The sequence below is a fragment of the Mercurialis annua genome, linkage group LG4, assembly GCF_937616625.2.
Source record: "Mercurialis annua linkage group LG4, ddMerAnnu1.2, whole genome shotgun sequence".
NCBI lineage: Eukaryota > Viridiplantae > Streptophyta > Magnoliopsida > Malpighiales > Euphorbiaceae > Mercurialis > Mercurialis annua.
Genome location: NC_065573.1, coordinates 28,775,901 through 28,797,468, shown reverse-complemented (window position 1 = coordinate 28,797,468; position 21,568 = coordinate 28,775,901). Strand labels below are relative to the sequence as shown.

General features: G+C 31.8%; 3 protein-coding genes and 1 pseudogene across 3 annotated transcripts; 3 read left to right on the top strand and 1 right to left on the bottom strand.

Annotated features, from left to right (window-relative positions):
- Positions 1–608: 608 nt before the first annotated feature.
- On the top strand, positions 609–13,144 carry LOC126676129 (butanoate--CoA ligase AAE1-like). The gene is made up of 2 exons (XM_050370258.1): positions 609–830; positions 11,609–13,144. Exons 1-2 carry the CDS (start codon positions 633–635, stop codon positions 13,088–13,090), a joined length of 1,680 nt encoding a protein of 559 aa, XP_050226215.1. The 5' UTR covers positions 609–632; the 3' UTR covers positions 13,091–13,144.
- Positions 13,145–13,917: 773 nt separating this feature from the next.
- On the top strand, positions 13,918–15,677 carry LOC126676507 (protein STRICTOSIDINE SYNTHASE-LIKE 5-like; annotated as a pseudogene).
- Positions 15,678–17,270: 1,593 nt separating this feature from the next.
- LOC126676508 (protein STRICTOSIDINE SYNTHASE-LIKE 6-like) lies at positions 17,271–20,504 on the top strand. Its single transcript, XM_050370724.2, has 4 exons — positions 17,271–17,752; positions 18,545–18,852; positions 19,021–19,150; positions 20,213–20,504. Exons 1-4 carry the CDS (start codon positions 17,333–17,335, stop codon positions 20,432–20,434), a joined length of 1,080 nt encoding a protein of 359 aa, XP_050226681.1. The 5' UTR covers positions 17,271–17,332; the 3' UTR covers positions 20,435–20,504.
- A 77-nt stretch (positions 20,505–20,581) lies between these two features.
- Positions 20,582–21,262, bottom strand: LOC126676509 (putative invertase inhibitor). Its single transcript, XM_050370725.2, has one exon. It carries the CDS (start codon positions 21,204–21,206, stop codon positions 20,652–20,654), a length of 555 nt encoding a protein of 184 aa, XP_050226682.1. The 5' UTR covers positions 21,207–21,262; the 3' UTR covers positions 20,582–20,651.
- Positions 21,263–21,568: the final 306 nt, after the last annotated feature.

Here is a 21,568-nt window from a genome sequence, read left to right as displayed (position 1 = left end):
ATGGAAAAATACATTTGTCTAAAATGGCAGCTAAAAAAAAATAGAGGGAGTACCATTTTTATAATAATTGAATTTATTATAATATGTTCATTACCGTCCGATCAACAAGGTACATGTCGCAGCCCAGACTCTATTAGATGGCAAAAATAATTTTTTTAAAAATTAAAAATCCGACAATGTAATCAATCAATTTTATAATCATGACAATATATTTAAAAAATAAATGAAAAGGTTGAAAACTAATTGATAAAAATTAAAATATAATTCAGTACCCTATATTATTTTTATTACATTAAAAAATTTAAAAGATTAATATTGTAATAAAATTTATTAAATAATTACATATAAATTTTCATAAAACTAAATAGATAAATTTTTGTTATTTTATAGTTTTCCTTTAACCGTGGACTATTTTGTTATAAAATTAAGTTAAAGAAATAAAATTACTATGTAGATTAGTTTAATATTAAAGGTTTGGATGTAATTATTAAAATTCGTAAAATTGGCAGCCTATACCATTAAAATTATTTTTAATAATTTAGTCAAAGCTAGAAATAAATTTGCCTTCTCTTTTGGTGTATAAAAAGTACATAAGGTTACTTAAAATTGTATAGAGAGGAAGACTTGAGGCAATGGAGGGAGTTGTTGATTGCTCAGCCAACTACATACCTTTAACCCCAATTAGCTTCTTAGAAAGAGCAGCCTCTGTTTATGCAGACAACACTTCCATTATCTATGCAACTCTCAGATTTTCTTGGAGACAAACTTATGAGAGATGCCTCAAATTTGCTTCTGCTTTTCTCCATTTGGGGATTGCTCCTGGTCATATTGTAAGTTCTTTTTTTTTTTAATTTCTACTTTTTTTAGGTTATTTAACATTCATGCAAAATTATTTTAAACATCCATGAGTTAGACAATTTTAATAAATATATCTTATTTAAAAAATTTGCAGTTTGATATGCTAATTTTATAAATTGAAATTGTTACATTCGTAATGTTTATTTTGTAATGTGGATTACTTATTTAGATCTACTAAATTAGATCAGTTCACAAACAAATTCAATATATAATTATCTCAATTCGTCAAATTGACGTATCGGACTATATATCCAAATTATTTTTCAGATATGTGGATATATAGAATTAAGGATAAATTATTTGAAAAATATAATAACTTTTCGATTGTTTTGTTATGACCCAAACTTTTAAATAGTCAATTTTAACCCATTTTTTATTTTCAATTATAGCCATTTGTTTAAATTGGAGTAAGTCTTTTTTAATATACCCTTCATATTTGGAATTATTGATGGTAAAAAAAGGCAATGGGAACTATATGAGGTAATATGAAGGACATATTTTAATTTTTTCTATTCTAATTTGAATAATTAATTAAAATTGAAATTAAAAAAATAAAAAATGAGATAAAATTGATAATTTGAGTCACAAACGAAAAAAAATTAAAAAAGATGTGATATTTTTAGATAACCAGTCTACTCTTAATTAGCGAGTCAAAATATCTTGAATTAAAGATGTAATAGTATGACCTGGTAATACTATTATATTTCTAGATATAATTATTCATATACAAATAACATATCCTAAATAATCGTTTATGATATCATCAAGCTAATTGAATTGCAACTACATGCATCTTGAGTATTAAAATATTTTGAAAAGTAGAGATTTATTTACTTTATTTCTTGGCCTAATGGTAAAAAAAACCCAAACCTTTACGATTTGTTGCAATTATTCCAAACCTTTTAATTTTTGCAATAATATCCAAATTGCATTTTTTTTGTTGCAATAATATCCAAATTGCATTTTTTGTAGCAATAATAGTCAAATTGATGGCTAAACTTGTTGTTTTCAATTAAGATATTAGGCTATTATTATGTTTTGATGTATAATAATATAGTAAAAGTCCCAAAAAATGACAAAAAACTCAAAAAAATTCATACAAAAAGTGCAATTTGGATATTATTGCAACAAAATAATGCAATTTGGATATTATTGCAAAAATTAAAAGGTTTGGATATAATTGCAACAAGTTGTAAAGGTTTGGGTTTTTTTTGCCATTAAGCCTTATTTCTTTTATTTATTGCATGTTAGCTAGTATTTTAATAAAAAATATATAACTATAAAAAAATGCATAAGCTCATAAAAAGTTAAAATTATTGAAAAATAAAATAAGAAAGGACTATAAAAATAGCATAATAAAGCCTGGAAAGAAAATTTGAAGTGTACTTCTCTTCTGGGTCACCTCCCACTGACTTCATGTCAACTTGCGTGATCACTTTGATTATACGCATAAATAACAATGCAATATTTAAAGTTAACTGGTTTTAGTGATACAAATATGGCATAATGAATAATTTAATGTAAATATTGCACATAGAGGTGAGCACGGTTCGGGGGAATTCGGGGATTGACAAATCTCCGGAACCAAATCAAAAGTCGGGGATATAAAAAATTGGATATCCGGATCCGTACCAATAATCGGTTCGGTTCGGTTCGGAGATTTTATTTTTCGGTACGGTTCGGTACGGGGATTCGGTCCTAATGGTTCGGTACGGATATCACTAAAACCACGGATATTATTTTATTTAAAATGTGATATCTACTATATTATAATATATTATTTTGATTTTTAAAATTAATTAGCTACTCATTCATTCTTTTTTTATATTTTCAACTATCACAAGTAAATGTTGATACAATTGCTGTAAAACTGAATATGATGAGGCTGAGTCGCGGACTAGGTCGCTCTCTTTTAGACGTTTCGCGGCACAGCTCGGAGGTGCAAAGCTGACTATCAACCGCGGCGTCCCTAGGATAAAACAGCCAGAAATACTGATCACACTGCACTGTGAAATCAGCTCTAAAACACTTTGCCTGTATTGCTCTGTGTTTCTGTGTGTTTAAAATGAAAAATGAAGCCAGTATTTATAGGCTAAGAAAACATAGCTGCTGAGTGAACAATAAATACAGAAAATGATTTCTGATTTAATGAAGAAAAACAGCAACAGTCAGATGGAGTGGAAGAGTCATTACAGTTACAAAATAATTGAATAAAAAATCATTAATACTTTTGTATGCAAAAAATAAAGTGCTAGCCGAACCACCCAACCCAGACCAGGCCAGGCCGGCCGACCGACCGGACGGACGGCGCGCGCGCGCGTGTGTGGTAAATCGGGTAGGATGTAACTCCTAGCCCGTTCACAAAACTGGGTACCCCTTGGGGCCCAAACCCATATGAGAAAGACCAAGTTTATAAACCCAATGTATTGAGTTTTCCTAAGCAATGTGGGAAAACCACAAAACTCTCTATCTTCTCATTTCAAGTTACAAGGCACTTTTTCCTTTTTTAATTTTTAAATTCAATAATTTTCCAACAATCCCCCACTTTGAATTTTAAAAATAGTTTCTCGAGCAATTTCTGTTAAGATTGTGCATAAACAAAGGTATCTTTCGATTTGAACCTTTGCGTAGTGAGTAAGATTCTGATTCAACAAGAGTGACTCGTAGTCTTGAACTCTATCTCGGACATCAAACCACGCACGTTCTTTTCATAAGTGTTTTTCTAAAGCCCGTGCATTTATGGCCCTGCACGTCTATCCCAGTTTAGTGAACGCTCTAGAAATTTTGCCTCAAATTTCATAGGAAGCGGCCCCACTTCCACATTCACAAAGGTGAAGCTATCAAGAGTACTCCTATAGCTAGGTACTCCACTCCATATGGAGTATAGACTTCATTAAGAGATTCTATTAACTCATCCTCTTCTCGCTTTAGGAATCATGCATTAATTTTGCATGTTCTGGCTCATATCATTCATAACTTGTTATTACCCATTGAACCTATTTCTTGGGATCTCCAGTCAGTTAGGTCGGGTTACCATTATGGATGATTCATTCAATAGGCAATAGTCCCATTCCTTTTGAGGTTTTATGGACTTTCTCTCTAGCTAATCCTTTCGTCAAAGGATCTGCTAAGTTATCATCAGTGCGTACATGATCCACTCTAACAGCCCCTGTTGAGATAAACTCTCTAACAGTGCTGTGCTTACGACGTATCTGTCGTTTCTTACCATTATAATAACGGTTCTCAATTTTTGCAATAGCCGCGGTACTATCGCAATGGATCAACACAGCTGGTATCGGTCTTTCCCATAAAGGAATCTCAGCTAGCAGGCTTCTTAGCCATCCTGCTTCTTCACTAGCAGCAGCTAGTGCTATCATTTCTGACTCCATCGTAGATTGAGCCAGAATCGTCTGTTTCTTTGATTTCCAAGAAACAGCTCCACCAGCTATACTGAAAATATAGCCGCTCGTGGCTTTGGAATCATCTGACAATGTATTCCAATCTGCATCACTATACCCTTCAAGTACAGCAGGATGCTTCAGATAATGTAATCCAAGATTTATTGTTCTTTTAAGGTATCTCATAACCCTTTCAATAGCATGCCAATGCTCAATACTAGGTCTACTAGTAAACCTGCACAGTAATCCAACGACATATGCAATGTCGGGTCTAGTACAATCAGTGGCATACCGAAGGCTGCCAATGATGCTCGCATATTCAGACTGTCGTACACTATCACCAGTGTTCTTAAAAAGTTTTACACTTGGATCATAAGGTGTACATGCAGGTTTACAGTCGAAGTAGTTATATTTCTTTAGAATCTTCTCAACATAGTGAGATTGATCTAAAGAAATTCCTTTTTCAGATCTAGTTATCTTTATGCCAAGAATGACATTCGCTTCACCTAGATCTTTCATATCAAAGTTGGCACTCAACATTGATTTCACAGCATTCACAACATGAATATTTGATCCAAAAATCAACAAGTCATCTACATAAAGACATATGAAAGTGCAAAGTTCCTTTTCAGATTTGTAGTAAATACATTTGTCACTTTCATTCACTTTAAATCCATTTGAGATGACAAGATTATCAAATTTCTCATGCCATTGCTTAGGTGCTTGTTTTAGACCATACAAAGATTTGTCTAACTTGCACACCTTCTGTTCCTGACCATGTATTACAAAACCTTCAGGTTGATCCATGTAAATTTCTTCCTCCAGTTCACCATTTAAAAAAGCAGTTTTAACATCCATTTGGTGTACGACCAAATCATATAGCGCAGCGATCGAAATCAGCACTCTAATGGATGTTATTCTAGTAACAGGTGAATAGGTATCAAAGAAATCAACGTTTTCACGTTGTCTGTAACCCTTGGCTACAAGTCGAGCTTTGTATTTGTCTACAGTACCATCAGGTTTCAATTTCTTTTTTAAGATCCATTTACAACCTATGGTTTTGCAACCGGGAGGCAGATCAGTCAAATGCCATGTATGATTGGACTCTAATGAATCCATCTCATCATTTATGGCTTCTTGCCACAAATCAGAATCTAATGAAGTTAAAGCTTCCTGGAGGTTCGTAGGATCCTCCTCTAAAGAATAGACATGGAAATCAGTTCCAAAGTCTTTCAAAATTCTAGCTCTTTTACTTCTTCTGATTTCTGGTTCTTTATCATTAGTAATCTCATTATTCCTGACCACATGAACATTACTAGATGATTCGCCCCCACTATTTCCTAATTTAAAAGGAAATTTCTGTTCATAAAAATCAGCATCTACTGATTCAATAATAACTCGTGCAGTCAAGTCATAAAATCTATAAGCCTTGCTATTGACTGCATACCCAATGAAAACACATTCATAGGCTCTGCTTGCTAATTTTATTCGTTTCGGATCAGGAATCCGAACATAGGCTAAACAGCCCCAAGTTCTCAAATAAGACAAATTTGGTTGTCTTTTCTTTAGGATCTCATAAGGTGAAATCTTCCTGTTTGATTTCGGGACTCTGTTGAGTACATAACAAACAGTCGACAGAATTTCACCCCACCAATAAGAAGCAGCTCCAGAATTCAATAAAATAGACACTATTGCTTCTGTAAGTGTTCTATTTTTTCTTTCGGCTTTACCGTTCATTTCAGGAGAATAAGGTGCTGTTCTTTCATGCACAATACCATGTGAGTTATAGAATTCTATAAACAAGCTAGATTCATATTCAGTACCTCTATCACTGCGAAATCTCTTGATTTTCTTATTGAATTGATTTTCAATTTCTGTTACAAATAACTTGAACATGTCAAGTGCATCACTTTTATTTTTCATCAAATACACATGTGTAAAATCAGAACAATCATCAATAAAAGTGATAAAATATCTTTTACCATTTCTGGTCAAGGTACCGTCAAGTTCACATATATCAGAATGTATTAAATCTAAAGGTTCAGATTCTCTAAATACTGATTTATGTGAGTTTTTAGTTATCTTAGCTTGACTACAGAATTCACATTTTTCAAACTCAGTTTGGTTCATTTTAGGAATTAATCCTAGGGTGCTCATGTTGTTAATTATCCTTTTATTTACATGACAGAGTCTTGCATGCCAAGTATTAAAATCACAAACCATGTAAACAGAAGCAACATCTTTATTGATAATTTCAGCATTCAACTTAAACATACCCTCACAAGCATAACCCTTTCCCACAAAAATACCATTTCTAGTAATGGTGTACATATCTCCACCAATAGTCTGAAAGAATCCAGCCTTGTTGAGAAGATAGCCAGACACCAAGTTCTTCCTCATCATAGGAGTGTGCATCACATCCTTCAAGATTAGTGTTTTTTCTGAAGTAAATTTCAGTTCAACACTTCCAATTCCAGCGACAGTAGTGGTGTGAGTATCACCCAGTAATACTTTCTTATCGTCCACGGCAGTGTATGTTTTGAACATAGCACGATCGTGGCAAACATGGCGATTAGCGCCTGTGTCTACCCACCAACCACTTGATCCACCAACAAGGTTGATCTCAGCCATCATTTCTGTTATCATAGCCGTAAAAGGCTCTTCAGTCAAGTTAGCCTGTGGAGCAGTACTTGGCTTGTTCCGACACTTGCGTGCCATATGACCCGGTTTTCCACAGTTAAAGCATAGAAATGGTGGCAGGTCATTCTTAACAGGTGGTGCCTGTTTCACAATATGGTTCCTTGAAGGATTACCATTCTGGTTCGCTTTGTTGCGATTCACATTTTGGTTTTGGTTCGAGTTGCGATTCTGATTCTTAAAATTCTTGCCATTAGGCTTCAGACTCATCGAACTAAACTTCCTTGTGTTGTTAGAAACAACCAGCACTTCATCTTTTAGATCTTGTTTTCTCGCCTCTTCCTCAATCCGAAGACGAGTGATCAAGCTTTCCAGCGAGAACTCTTTTGTTTTGTGCCTGAGAGAATTCTTAAAGTCCCTCCACGAAGGAGGTAATTTGTCAATTAAAACAGCAACTTGAAATTGTTCATCAAGAACCATACCTTCGGAGATGATCTCATGAGCTATTTTCTGCAATTCATGGGATTGCGCCTCGACAGATTTTTCATCACTCATTTGATATTTAAGGTAGCGGCTGACTGCATACTTTTTAGTCCCCGCCTCCTCGGTATCATATTTCTTTTGCAGCGCCTCCCAAGTTTCTTTTTCAGTCTTTCCATCATTGTAGTAATCATAGAGATCATCACTTAGTGCATTGAGAATAAAATTCTTGCACAAGTAATCATTAGTCATCCACTGTTGAAGTTCACCGTTCTGTTTTTCCTTTTCTTCTTCCTCAGCAGTTTCATCAACGACAGGTATTGCCATTGTCAAAACAGAAACCACCTTCTTGATGGTTAGGAAAAATTCAGTCTTCTGTTTCCATCTTTTGAAATGCAAGCCTTCAAACCGGAATGGTTTGTTGGCATCAACAGTAGAAGCACCGTAGGCAGCAACCTCATCGGTATTCATGGCAGCAATTGTAAAGGGACACGTCTAAAAATTGTTGATACAATTGCTGTAAAACTGAATATGATGAGGCTGAGTCGCGGACTAGGTCGCTCTCTTTTAAACGTTTCGCGGCACAGCTCGGAGGTGCAAAGCTGACTATCAACCGCGGCGTCCCTAGGATAAAACAGCCAGAAATACTGATCACACTGCACTGTGAAATCAGCTCTAAAACACTTTGCCTGTATTGCTCTGTGTTTCTGTGTGTTTAAAATGAAAAATGAAGCCAGTATTTATAGGCTAAGAAAACATAGCTGCTGAGTGAACAATAAATACAGAAAATGATTTCTGATTTAATGAAGAAAAACAGCAACAGTCAGATGGAGTGGAAGAGTCATTACAGTTACAAAATAATTGAATAAAAAATCATTAATACTTTTGTATGCAAAAAATAAAGTGCTAGCCGAACCACCCAACCCAGACCAGGCCAGGCCGGCCGATCGGACGGACGGCGCGCGTGTGTGGTAAATCGGGTAGGATGTAACTCCTAGCCCGTTCACAAAACTGGGTACCCCTTGGGGCCCAAACCCATATGAGAAAGACCAAGTTTATAAACCCAATGTATTGAGTTTTCCTAAGTAATGTGGGAAAACCACAAAACTCTCTATCTTCTCATTTCAAGTTACAAGGCACTTTTTCCTTTTTTAATTTTTAAATTCAATAATTTTCCAACAGTAAATAATCATCAATAAAATAAAAAGGCACAACATGTATATTATCGTTCGATTTAATACTAATTTTTTGATTATTTGATAAGGGTACTTTTAAATATTCTCAAGTCTAAAATTATATCATTTTTGTTAAAATTATGTAATTTGGTCAATGATAGAAAATAATGAACATGTGTTGTTCATATTAATTTATAAAATTACTTTTAATAATTATTAAATATTTAACAAATTCATATAATTTTCATTGAAATATATAAGTATTTTGTTTTTATGTAAATTAATAATTATATATATATATATATATAGACTAATATTTTTAATATATATTATTTAATTTTATAAAACAATTTTAATTTTTAGTAATTCAAAGTTAATACAAATATAATAATCAAATGAAAATTAGAATAATATATATATATATATATATATATATATAATTTCGGTTCTTCGGGTATAAGTTCGGTACTTTGGTTCGGTTCGGTTCTCGGTACGGTTATTTATAAAAGATCCAGAACCGTACCAATAAAATTTTCGGTACGGTTCGGTTCGGAAAAAGTCAATGGTCAGCGGATATTTTTCGGTCCTGGATATTTTCGGTCCGGTTTTCGGTTCGGTTTTGGAGATATCCAAGATCCGTGCTCACCCCTAATTGCACAACGAAAATAATTTAGTTTGTAAAATTTCTCTCACTTATAAAATTAATATGAAGGCATTTTTTTTTATGAAACTTATAAAACTCATTTGAAATAGATTTTAAACTATTACGACATTCATATAAAATTGTTATCAATTTCGTATGAACTATTATAAAACTTTAACTAACTTAATATAAACTTATATGAAACTTACATATATAGTTACATTTATTCTCTGTAAATAATAAAATAAATAATTATCCAATTTTTAACGTTGTCTTTTTAGGCCAATCCAATAATTAAACCAATTGAATCAATCATAAATTTAATTGCAATAACAAACTAAATTTCTTAGATAATCTTCAAAAGAAAAAATTATGTCAATATTTAATTGTAATGATTATTGTGTCTTTCGCTCCATTTAAAACATATATTCTATTTTTGTATATCCCACCTAAAAAGTTTATATTTTTTTCTATTTTTATATAACACGACATACAAGATCTTTACTAACGGGTAATATGAAAAAAATAACTACTAATTTCTGTTTTAATTTAGATGCAAAAGGGATGCTTCAGCATTTCAGTATTTTCCATAAAATATGTGGATTCCATTAGCAAATTTTTTATATTGTTTTGACTAACACTATCTCTTTATCCAATCAACACGTAACAACTAACAAAAAAGCATATTTGGTTAGATAAAGACTTCGTTCCTATGTGGCATTTCTCAAAAATTACTACGTTGATTAAAGGTTACTTGCATTGTGTTATACCCTTCGATCATCAAAGTCCATGAAAATTCCTAAATGTCATAAACTGCACCCTAGACAATTGATAAAAAAGATATGTTAAATAGCAATATTCTTTTCAATGATAGTTTAAACACAAGAAATTCATGTGCATAGCTCGGTTCGATATAGGATGCAAAGTACTAAAATCGAACCAAACCAAATACTATAAAAAATCAAAATCAAATTTTGTAGTCCCGTTTACAGTGTTTTTGATTTGGTGCACCACATATTCGGTTCGGAATTGGTTTTGTCTGGTAGATTTATCCGTTATAAAAAACACAAATATTTAATAAATCATCATTAAAATTATATTTATAATTAATATTTTTACTTAATATACTAGTGATGATTAATTTTTAATGAAAGTGTTAATGTTTAATAAATTCAGTGCCCTAGTTTTAAAATCAAACCGAAAACGAAAGCCGCAATTTCTATAAACCAAAATCGTACCAAATCATATTAAGTACTTTTCTATTCGGTTCAGTTTTTTTTTTGATTCGGTTTGATTTGATTTTTTGGTTTGACTTCCGAATTAGTACACATACCATAAACCTACGCATAAACAAAACTTATTATAAAATACGAGAATGAATTTTATAAAAGACTTAAGGACACTAATGAACAGTTATAGATTGTTTATTTTAAGTTAGAGAAGTAAAATATTATTTGAAAGTCTAATGGTGTTAAAAAAAATCAAAATCTTTCGAATTTTTATAAATTTATCCCGGTATATTATATACATTTACAATTATGTCTAATATTTTTTAATCAATTTAGTTAAATCAATTTTTCACCTCAATACTATATTTATTTGTCTGTTTATTCATTTCGTGCTTTAAACTTTCTTATATTTGGCCTCAAATACTGAAAGATAGATAATTTGTAAATGAATATTGGTTGTTTCTAATTTTTTTGACATAAGAGTTAGATTTTACATTTTTAATACATAATTTTTTTTAATCAAAATGTTAATACAAATTCTGTTGAAAATTGAAATAAATAGATAAATTGAAAAATATTTGACAAAGTTACAATGAAATTACCAAATAAAATTAGATTTATAGACTTTAAATTTTTTGAATAGACTAGGGGTGTGCATGAACTCAAATCAAATTAATCAAACCAAATTAATTTTACGTTTTATAACCGAATTGAAACCAAAATAAAATACAAACCAAACCATAACCAAAATATTTATTCGATTTAGTCGATTATTTTGATTAACCAAATAACTGAATTTTATTAAAACTAATTATTAAAAAAAATTAATTTTGGTAATAATTTGTATTTATGTATAATTTAGGCGGAAAATTGATATCTAAATTCTAAAAAATTACAAAAATAGCATATATATATATATATATAATTTAGTTGGTTTTGTTAATTCGGAAATTTCATACTAAAAACAGAACCAAATTAACTAAACTATATAAAATTATTAACCGTAACCAAACCGCATTAATCAAAAACCAAAAATCAAATCAAATTAAAACGGTCTATTGATTTGGTTATACCTGAATAGTGCACCCCCTACATAAAACTCAAAAAGAGCCAAGAATAACAACATTATATATTTTTGAAAACAATAGTAGATTATGCAAATAAATTTAAATTTTCATCAATGAGCAGGTTGCAGCTTTGGCTCCTAATGTTCCAGCACTATACGAACTGCATTTTAGTGTTCCGATGGCCGGCGCAGTTCTTTCTGCACTAAACACCAGATTGGACCCACCCACATTAGCATTAGTTCTACACCAATTAAACCCCAAATTATTTTTTGTGGATTACCAATACATTAATGTTGCCATCCAAGCAATTGACATATTAATCTCTACCAAAAATGTCAACCCACCACAGATTATATTAATTTCTGATGATCATGATACAGAAACTTCCTCAATTAAAAATAATAACCATAAATCACCATGTAGCTTGGATTATAATGATGTTCTAGCAATGGGAAAGTCCGATGATTTTGAAGTAATTCGACCGACGAACGAATGTGATCCGATTTCAGTCAGTTTTACTTCAGGATCAACCGGTCACCCTAAAGGTGTTGTGTATAGCCATAGAGCTGCCTATTTAAATTCTTTGGCGGTAATATTGAGATGTGATGTGAGACAAACGGCGGCGTTTCTGTGGACATTAGATATGTTTCGCTGTAATGGGTGGTGCTTAACTTGGGCAATGGCGGCTGTTGGCGGTGTTAACGTTTTCATCAGAAATCCCGTCGCAGCTAATGTAATTTTTGATGCAATTCAGCTTCATAATGTAGTTCAATTATGCGGTCCGCCTTCGATCTTGAACGTTCTTGCGAATTCTTCATCGGAAGAACGAAGAATAATTTATAATAAAAAAGTGAATGTCATTGTAGCTGGTGGTTTATTAAATTCTGAAACCGTTAACAAAGTTGAAGAATTAGGGTTTCATGTCACGGACGGGTATGGAATGACGGAAATGCTAGGTCCGGTCACTGTTCGGCCATGCAAACTCGAATTGGACGAACAAAACAAGATTACAGGCTCCTCTACTGGATTACATAACGTTTTGATTGAAGGCATCGACGTGAAAGATCCGAAAACAATGAAAAGCGTGCCGTGTGACGGAAAAACTATCGGGGAAGTCATGTTCAGGGGGAACATTTTAATGTCAGGATATCTAAATAACACAAAAGCAACTCAAGAAGCTTTTAATGGGGGATGGTATCATACGAGAGATCTCGGAGTTCGGCATCCGAATGGTAGCATACAGATGAAGGATCGGGCCAAGGACATAATTACGACTGAAGGGGAGATTATAAGTACATTAGAAGTTGAAGTTGTGTTGTTAAGTCATCCTAAGGTTTTGGAAGCTGCAGTTGTCGGAAAATCTGATGCTGTTTTGAAAGAAGTGCCGTGTGCTTTTGTTAGGTTAAAACAAGGATTTGATGCTAATGCTGAAGAGATTATTGAGTATTGCGGAGCTCAATTGCCTAACCATATGGTTCCTAAGACTATAGTTTTTGGAAATCTGCCTGTCAATTTTAATGGGAAGGTGCAAAAGTATGTTTTGAGGGACAAAGCTAATGGCACTAGTGAGCTTCCTAATGGACATTCAGATTCAATATTGTAATAATTGAATTGGTGTTTTATCCATTGTTTATTTAATGTTTTAAATTAATATTTATATTTTTGATATTTCAAATATTATTTAAGGTTCAAGTGATAATACTTTTACAATTTTGTATCAGTTTTAAATAGATTTTTTATGAATAGTTTTAAATAGACTTGTTCATGAATTTGGATATTCGTTCGGTCTGTTACGTCCACCCGTTTTAAAGGTGACTTGAACACTAGTTGCTTGTCCCAAATCTGGCCTAGCTAAGCCCAAATCTAAAAAGAGCATGCTATTTTATAGGCGTATTTAATTAGACTTGTCTTACATAATTTCACTTATAAGCCTAAAATTCCGGCTCAATCCGCATATATGCAATGTAAAAACCGACTCAGATAGCGAATATGAAACCTAATCCAAACCTGACCCATAAACATATCTAATTTTTAACTCATGCGGCAATTGAGGGATTTGTTATATTAATTTAGCACTGCATTAATTATCAGATGAGAACTGTTGATCCGACCATGAAAATATGACAAATTATGTTAAATTAATCGATATTCTTATCTATTTTTATACTATTTATATATATAATCCATATCTATCTTTACTACATTATATAAAATTACGGATGAATGCAAACAAATTTATCAAATAGGAGATCGATTTATTAATTAAATATATATTATTGTCTTCACATTTATGTTGTTTTATTATGTTTTGTATATATTTGTTCATAAGATAAATATTGGGTTTCTGAACTCAAATTTTTCCTAATTTCTTAATAATTCAGTTATACAAATCAATTTTATACTTTTCAAAACACAAACTTAAAACAAACAAACAAACAGTAAATCTTTGTCACGCATTCTGTCTCTTATCAATTCTTAGTTTTTAGTTTATAAGATTTTTGTCTTTCTTTGTTCTCTTACAAACTAATAATAATGCCTGCAAGAACCACATCTGAATCCACCTCAAAGAAGAAGTCATGTCCATTTTCAAGTACTATCATTTTCTCACTATAATTGTTATATTAGGAGCAATTTTACTCTACCGATTAGACTGGTTCGACTCAGCTCCCTCTCCCAGCGACGAGCTGACTCGCCCTTTTCCTACAGCTGATCACGTCATGAAAGGATCGGACTATTTGGGTCTGGGAAAGCTGCGTGGACCTGAAGATATTGTGTATGATAGCAAGTCTAATGTAATTTATACCGGTTGTTCTGATGGGTCGATCAAGCGAGTGACAGTAACTAAGTCTGTGCGTGACACGGTTGTGGAAAACTGGGTTAACACTACAGGTAGACCGCTTGGACTCGCCTTAGGACCTGGAGGTGAAGTTCTTGTTGCTGATGCATATAAGGTTCGTATAGAAAACATTACTCTTCATCATTCATTTTTTTGCATATAAGGTAATTCATAGCTCTAAATTTGCAAGTTTATCTTCATAGTTAAGAGTTTCATCACTAGTGATTAACATATTACATTTATTATGAATGTTACATATAGGGACTGTTGAAGATAAGTAAAGATGGTGCAATTACGGTTCTAACTAATGAGGCAGAAGGCGTAAAATTCAAGCTGACGGACGGTGTAGATATAGCAAAAGATGGGAAAATATATTTTACAGATGCTTCATATAAGTATAATCTCAGTCAGTTTATGGTTGACCTTATGGGACGTAAGCCCCATGGTCGCTTACTCCGCTACGATCCTTCAACTAAAACAACTCGAGTTCTGCTCCGCGATCTCTACTTTGCTAATGGAATTGCTCTTTCTCCTGATCAAGATTATATTGTTTTCTGCGAAACCCCGAAGTAAGCAACCTTTCATTTTATTTCTCTCTCGTCCCGACTGAAAAAAATTATGACCTCGCCACTGTCCGCTACTGTAATAACTATTGCTCTCTCGCTCGTTTATTTATTTTATGACTCCGCTAATGAAGTGGTTATACGGAGAGGTGCAAATGTACTGAGTCGCGGTCGGAGCAGATAGTATTTTAATGAGTTATAATATTGTGTGTGAATTTTGATGATTACAGGAAAAGATGTAGGAAATATTACATAGAAGGGGAAAAGAAAGGCAGCACAGAAGATTTTTTTAGCCTGCCTGAAAATCCTGACAACATACATTACGATGGACATGGCCACTTCTGGGTTGCAGCAGCCACGGTAATATCTACGTTAAAGCCATTACATATGTTAAAGCAAAATAATATTCTAAAATCAAATAATTGTGACAGGAAGTAGGTGATCGGAAGTACATAGGAGGACTGGATTCAGACAAGGGAGGGATTTTTGTGGTGAATTTGGAAGGGAGATTGATAAGTCATTATCATGATGCAAGTTTAATGCTCATCTCAAGCGCACTCAAGATCAATAATTATCTTTATTGTGGTTCCTTAGTCTATCCATACATTTTACGTCTTGATCTTACTCATAATCCAGCTTATGTCTCCATATTATAAGCTATACAATTACAACTAACCATTACAAATGCGAAACTAATTTCTATAGTCTTGTTTATCTTTGCTCATGTAATGAGTGTGAGGCTGTAATTTACGTGCTTAATCACTTGTTCTATCACCTTAATTATTTCTTTCCTTTCTTTCTCTTTGAGCTTGAGCCTCGTTAAAACTAGAAAAATGTCTCAATTTATTCATTTAATTTAGGTTAATCCTCTGAAAAAACCTCCACCTTTTATCCCCTTTTTGTTGGCACCCTAACGTTATAAAATCTCCAATTTTATCCAAATTCACACATTTCGTTTTCAATTTCACCCTTAAGCATTAAATTGACCTTTTTTCACTTAAAAAGGTCCAAATCAATACTTAATATTTATATATGTATACTAAATAGGGCTTAATGTTTATTATTAAAAAAAATAAGGCTTAATGTTATATTTAAACAAAAAGATATTCTTTTCACAAATTAAAAATACAATAAATATTATTATTTTATATAAATTTAAATCCGATTTTATTCGAACTTGCTACTTTATTTGATATTATAATTAATTTAAATAATTTTTTTAATATATCATTAAAAAATATTAATTTAATTACTAAATAATTAATAAAATACTCCATCCGCGTATTCTAACCCACCCCCGGTCGGGCGCCGTCGTCCTCCGCATTTTCCTCCCATGGAAGCCGACCTCCTCGTTTTCCATGGGAGAAAGACGAGCTGGTTTGTCTTCCTACCAGCAGTTGGTCGTCTTCCTAAGGAGGAAGACGGCCAGATCTGGTCGTCTTCCTCCTTAGGAAGACGCTCAGGTCGTCTTCCTTCCATGGAAGACGACCAGAGATCTGGCCGTCTTCCTCCTTAGGAAGACGACCAACTCGTCTTCCTAAGGAGTACTATTTAAATTTATAACACTACTAGAAAACTGCATTTTAGCAACGGATTTTTCCGTCGCTAAAGACTGAAATCCGTTGGTAAATTAAGTTTTCCGTTGGTAACAAGCTAAAATCCGTTATTAAATAAAAAAACTTTCGTCGATAATTCTCTATTTTCTAGTAGTGTAATATATATGTACCTATATTATATTATTAACTAGTCGTAAATTCGTGTATTTGCACGGAATCTAATTAATAATCATATATTTAAAATAATTCATACAATAATGAATGATATCAAATATATAATATTTAATAATTTACAAAATAGTAAATACATATTTTATTTTGTTAAACTAATGAGAATTATATATTAATAATAATTTTAAAAATCAAAACAAGTGTTTAATTTAAATTTAAAATTCATAAAAATGGTTATTTGGTATAAGTATCTTTTCAAGTTGGAAAACTAATGAGAATTATCTATTAATTATAACAATTTTTAAAAATTAAATAAATATTTTATCTAAGTCGGGAATTTATGAGAATATTTTTTTATCTTCTTAATTACGTAAGTATATAGATTATATATATAAGATTTTGGATGAATGCAAAAAAATTTATCAAACAGAAGATCGGGTTATTCATAAATTATATTTTATTATCTTCACATTTATTTTGTTTTATTAATGTTTTGTATCTATTTGTTCATAAGATAAAAATTGGGTATTTGAACTCAAACTTTTTCCTATTTTCTTAATATATCAGTTATACAAATTAATCAATTTTACACTCTTCAAAACACAAACAAATAGTAAAACTTTGTCACGCATTCTGTCTCTTACGTACATATATATTTTTAGGTTTTAGTTTATTAAATTTTTGTCTTTCTTTATTTGTTCTCTTGCAAACTAATAACAATGACATCTGAATTCATCTCAAAGAAGAAGTCATGTCCATTTTTAAGTATAATCATTTTCTCAGTTATAATCCTTATATTAGGAGCAATTTTACTTTACCGATTAGACTGGTTCGACTCGCCTCCCTCGCCCAACGACGAGCTGACTCACCCTTTTCCTACGGCCATGATGAAGGACGATCAAATCCTGAAAGGATCATATTTGTTGGGTCTGGGAAATTTGGCTGGACCTGAAGATATTGTGTATGATAGCAAGTCTAAGATAATTTATACGGGCTGTTCTGATGGGTGGATCAAGCGAGTGACAGTAACTGAGTCTGTAGGTGACACGGTTGTGGAAAACTGGGTTAACACTACAGGTAGACCGCTTGGACTCGCCTTAGGACTCGGAGGTGAAGTTATTGTAGCTGATGCATATAAGGTTTGTATAGAAATCTTTGTATCGAAATACTACTCTTTATCATTCAATTTGTTTATGGAAAAGGAAGAACAAGAGGACCCATGACTTCAAATATTAATGGTAGAATGCACATAACAATCCTTCAAGTTTTTCAATAAGATCATATAAACTTTTTACTTATTTCTTTGCTGTCTATGTCCTAAATATTTTAAATAGAGTTCATAAATCATAACCTTGAAGAAATACACATAGACATTAATATTGTGAGGGGTTAAGTGAAAAAAATAAAAGGGTTTATATGCAATTTTACAAAAAATTAATGGCTTTTTTGGTACCGTTTAAAATAGCTTATGAGCCATTAAAAAAAAAGATATCTTTATACCTTTGGAAAATATTAATATAACAATGTGAATTGAGAGTTTTTGAAATTCATATATTTATGAATTTTAAATTTAGAAAATGTATAAATTTAAAAATTACACCGTTAAGATTGAATAAAAATTCATAAAATTATAAGTTTTTTTTAATAATCAAATTTTAATATAATTTTTTTTTTATGAATGATTTTAAAACAATTTAACATGCACTCTTAAAAAATGATACCTATAGGAAGTGAGATTTCATATGAGAAATTAATAAAGAATGATTGATTAAATCTATTCATAAGAGAAACTTTCAATCTAAAATCGACCAATGTTTTGATTCATTAGGAATCTCTAGAGTTGGTAATATTGAGCTAAATAGTTAGAAATTCATGATTCATGTGATTAGTATTTAGTAACATGTTATTTTTATTGTGAATATAACTTGTAGGGGCTATTGAAGATAAGTAGAGATGGTGCAATTACAGTGCTAACTCACGAGGCAGAAGGCCTAAAATTCAAGCTGACAGACGGTGTAGATATAGCAAAAAATGGGAAAATATATTTTACAGATGCTTCATATAAATATAACCTCACTCAATTTCTGGTTGATCTTCTGGAACAGAAGCCCCACGGTCGCTTACTCTGCTACGATCCTTCAACTAAAACAACTCGAGTTCTGCTCCGTGATCTCTACTTCGCTAACGGGATTGCTCTTTCTCCTGATCAAGATTATCTTGTTTTCTGCGAAACCCCAAAGTAAGCAACCTTTCGTTCTTTCTCTCTCGCGTCCGGGCTGAAAAAAAATTCTGATTCTGCCACTGGAAAGAAATTATTTCTCTCTCAACAATTTATTTATTTTAATTAGGATTCTGCTAATGGAGTGATTATAACAATGTTGTGTGTTCCGAATTTTGGCAATTGAAGGAAAAGATGTGGAAAATATTACATAGAAGGGAAAAAGAAAGGCAGCATAGAACACTTTTTTAGGCTGCCTGGATATCCTGACAACATACATTACAATGGACGTGGCCACTTCTGGGTTGCAGCAGCCATGGTAATATCTAACTTAACACCATTACATATGTATGGCCTTAGATGGGTAATCGATTTTGAAAGTTATAAATTTTTAAATTATTTTATTGAAATACATATGTGGCATCGGTGTTTAGTTACTTATATCAGACTCTAGTTTAGTGAGGAATTTTGAGGCAGATTCAGTCACCACGTTATCCCTGAACTATCCTATCATATTATGACATGTTATTAAAATAGTGGCACTATCGTAATTTTATTTATTATTTTTTTACACATTTTAAATAGTACTATTACGATAGTGCCATTATATTAATGACATACCATAATGTGATAGATTTAGTTCACGGATGACGTGATGAATTTATCTAAGAATTTCTAGTAGTTTAGGTTAGATTATATAAAAATATTCTATTTTTAATTTTTTCGCTTATATTTTAAATTTTCAAATTCGTCAATTTTACTCTATTTCTCGAGTTTTAGTTTCAATTGCACTGGTATTACCCTAAATTTTGTAATTATTTTATGCAAACACATAATCATTTAACTTGATATTTATATCTTTAGTGATGAAATATCTTTCTCGTCAAAATAAAGGTAAAGCCTAATCACTTATATGAAACAAATTAAAGTTCTATAACCAAAATAAAATAATTTAAAAGTTTAGGGACTTTTATAATCAACTACCCCAGCTAATTCATGCAATTTGCGTGAAGCAATAATATTCTAAAAGCAATAATACTCTACCGTAGTAGCTTTTTTATCGTTGTATTTTGTAATATCCGTACTTAGATTGATTTTGATATTATTAAAAATTTGTATATATAACCATTAAACTTATATCATATTCATTTTCCTTTTTTTTAGGAATTTTATTTATTGTTCTAGTAATTTAGATTATTATTATAGTAATTATTTTAATTGATTAGAAATAAAAATATAATTTTGTTGTAAAATAAGTTTGTGATGGATTTGTGAAGGATTTAAAAGGTATTTTGTCAAAAAACCGTTACAATTTGTGACGGATTTGTGAAGAAAGATGTTAGTTCACAAATTAATTTTGTTTACCAAACAATTGTGACAGGAAATTGGTGATCAGAAGTACATAGGAGGAATGGATTCAGACATGGGAGGGGTTTTTGTGGTGAATTTGGAAGGGAAGTTAATAAATCATTACCATGATGCAAGTTTAATGCTGATCTCAAGCGCAGTCAAGATCAATAATTATCTTTACTGTGGCTCCATAGTCTATCCATACATTATACGTCTTGATCTTGCTCAAAATCCAGCATATTCCTCAGCGTAAGCTATACAATTGCACTACTTAATTGAATGATAAGTTGATATATTATTTTAAAATCGGCTAATTTAGTCCATTTAAGATGCCAGTACTAAAATTTTAAAACCAAGATATCAATCCTTGAACAAAGAAGATATAGAAATATAAAGCTTTAATATTATTATTGTACTTATAAATCTTGCCAACTTAAGCAAGTTCTTATACATAAACAATTAGAAGAATTCTATTTATGAGCCAACGTCATAAAAGAAAGAATAATTGCGGTTATTTGGAAGAACGATTTATTGTCATTTGCCATTGGAGAAACCACACCTTTCTTCTCCTTGAAACCATCTTCACAAGTGGTTGATGAATCCATGGCAGCACTAACATCACTATTAGCTTTATAATAATCGTTGGACTTTAAATCAGAAATAGCATCTTGTAAATCAGATTTTGCATCATTGTAAAGCTTCAAGCAATCTTTTAAGGCACCACTAATGTAGGGGTCCAAAGATTTTTGATTTAGAAGCTGGGAAATATGAGAGATTATATTTGTCGAATTCGATATAGCCAAGTTGATCGATATGAGCTCTAAATCGGCAAGAGTTGCAGTTTCGGCCTTGGGATCGGCTTGAAGAAACGCAACGCAAAAGTCGTAGCTAAAATTTTGATCAATAGCCGCTGCTTTCTTGCAATTATCGTTGATGGAATCTATATTTATGCTCATTGCATAGTTCAAGAAAAGAAAAATGGTAGCAAGGTTGAAGAGAAGGGCGTTCATGAAATAATTTTTCATCTTGTTAAACTTTTTTTGATCTATGAGTAATCAAATTTTCAAGTTTTTATTAGAAATTTTATATCTAACAAGGGAAGTTATAAGCATATATATTCTTATCGAAAATTTCTTACTTAGGTCATAAGAATATATATTGCTATCTTTAGGCTAATATGATCACGCAATGCATGCAATTTTATGGTCATATTTACTAAGAATATCTTCTTTGCAAGCTTTTCAAATTCTGTGACTTTGTTTATTTGTATACAAGAATATCCTATTGGATTTATTTCTTGATTTTGATATACCAACTTTACATATGTATTTAATCAAAAAAAACTTTACATATATATCTTCTAAATAAAGTATTGTACGCCAAACAT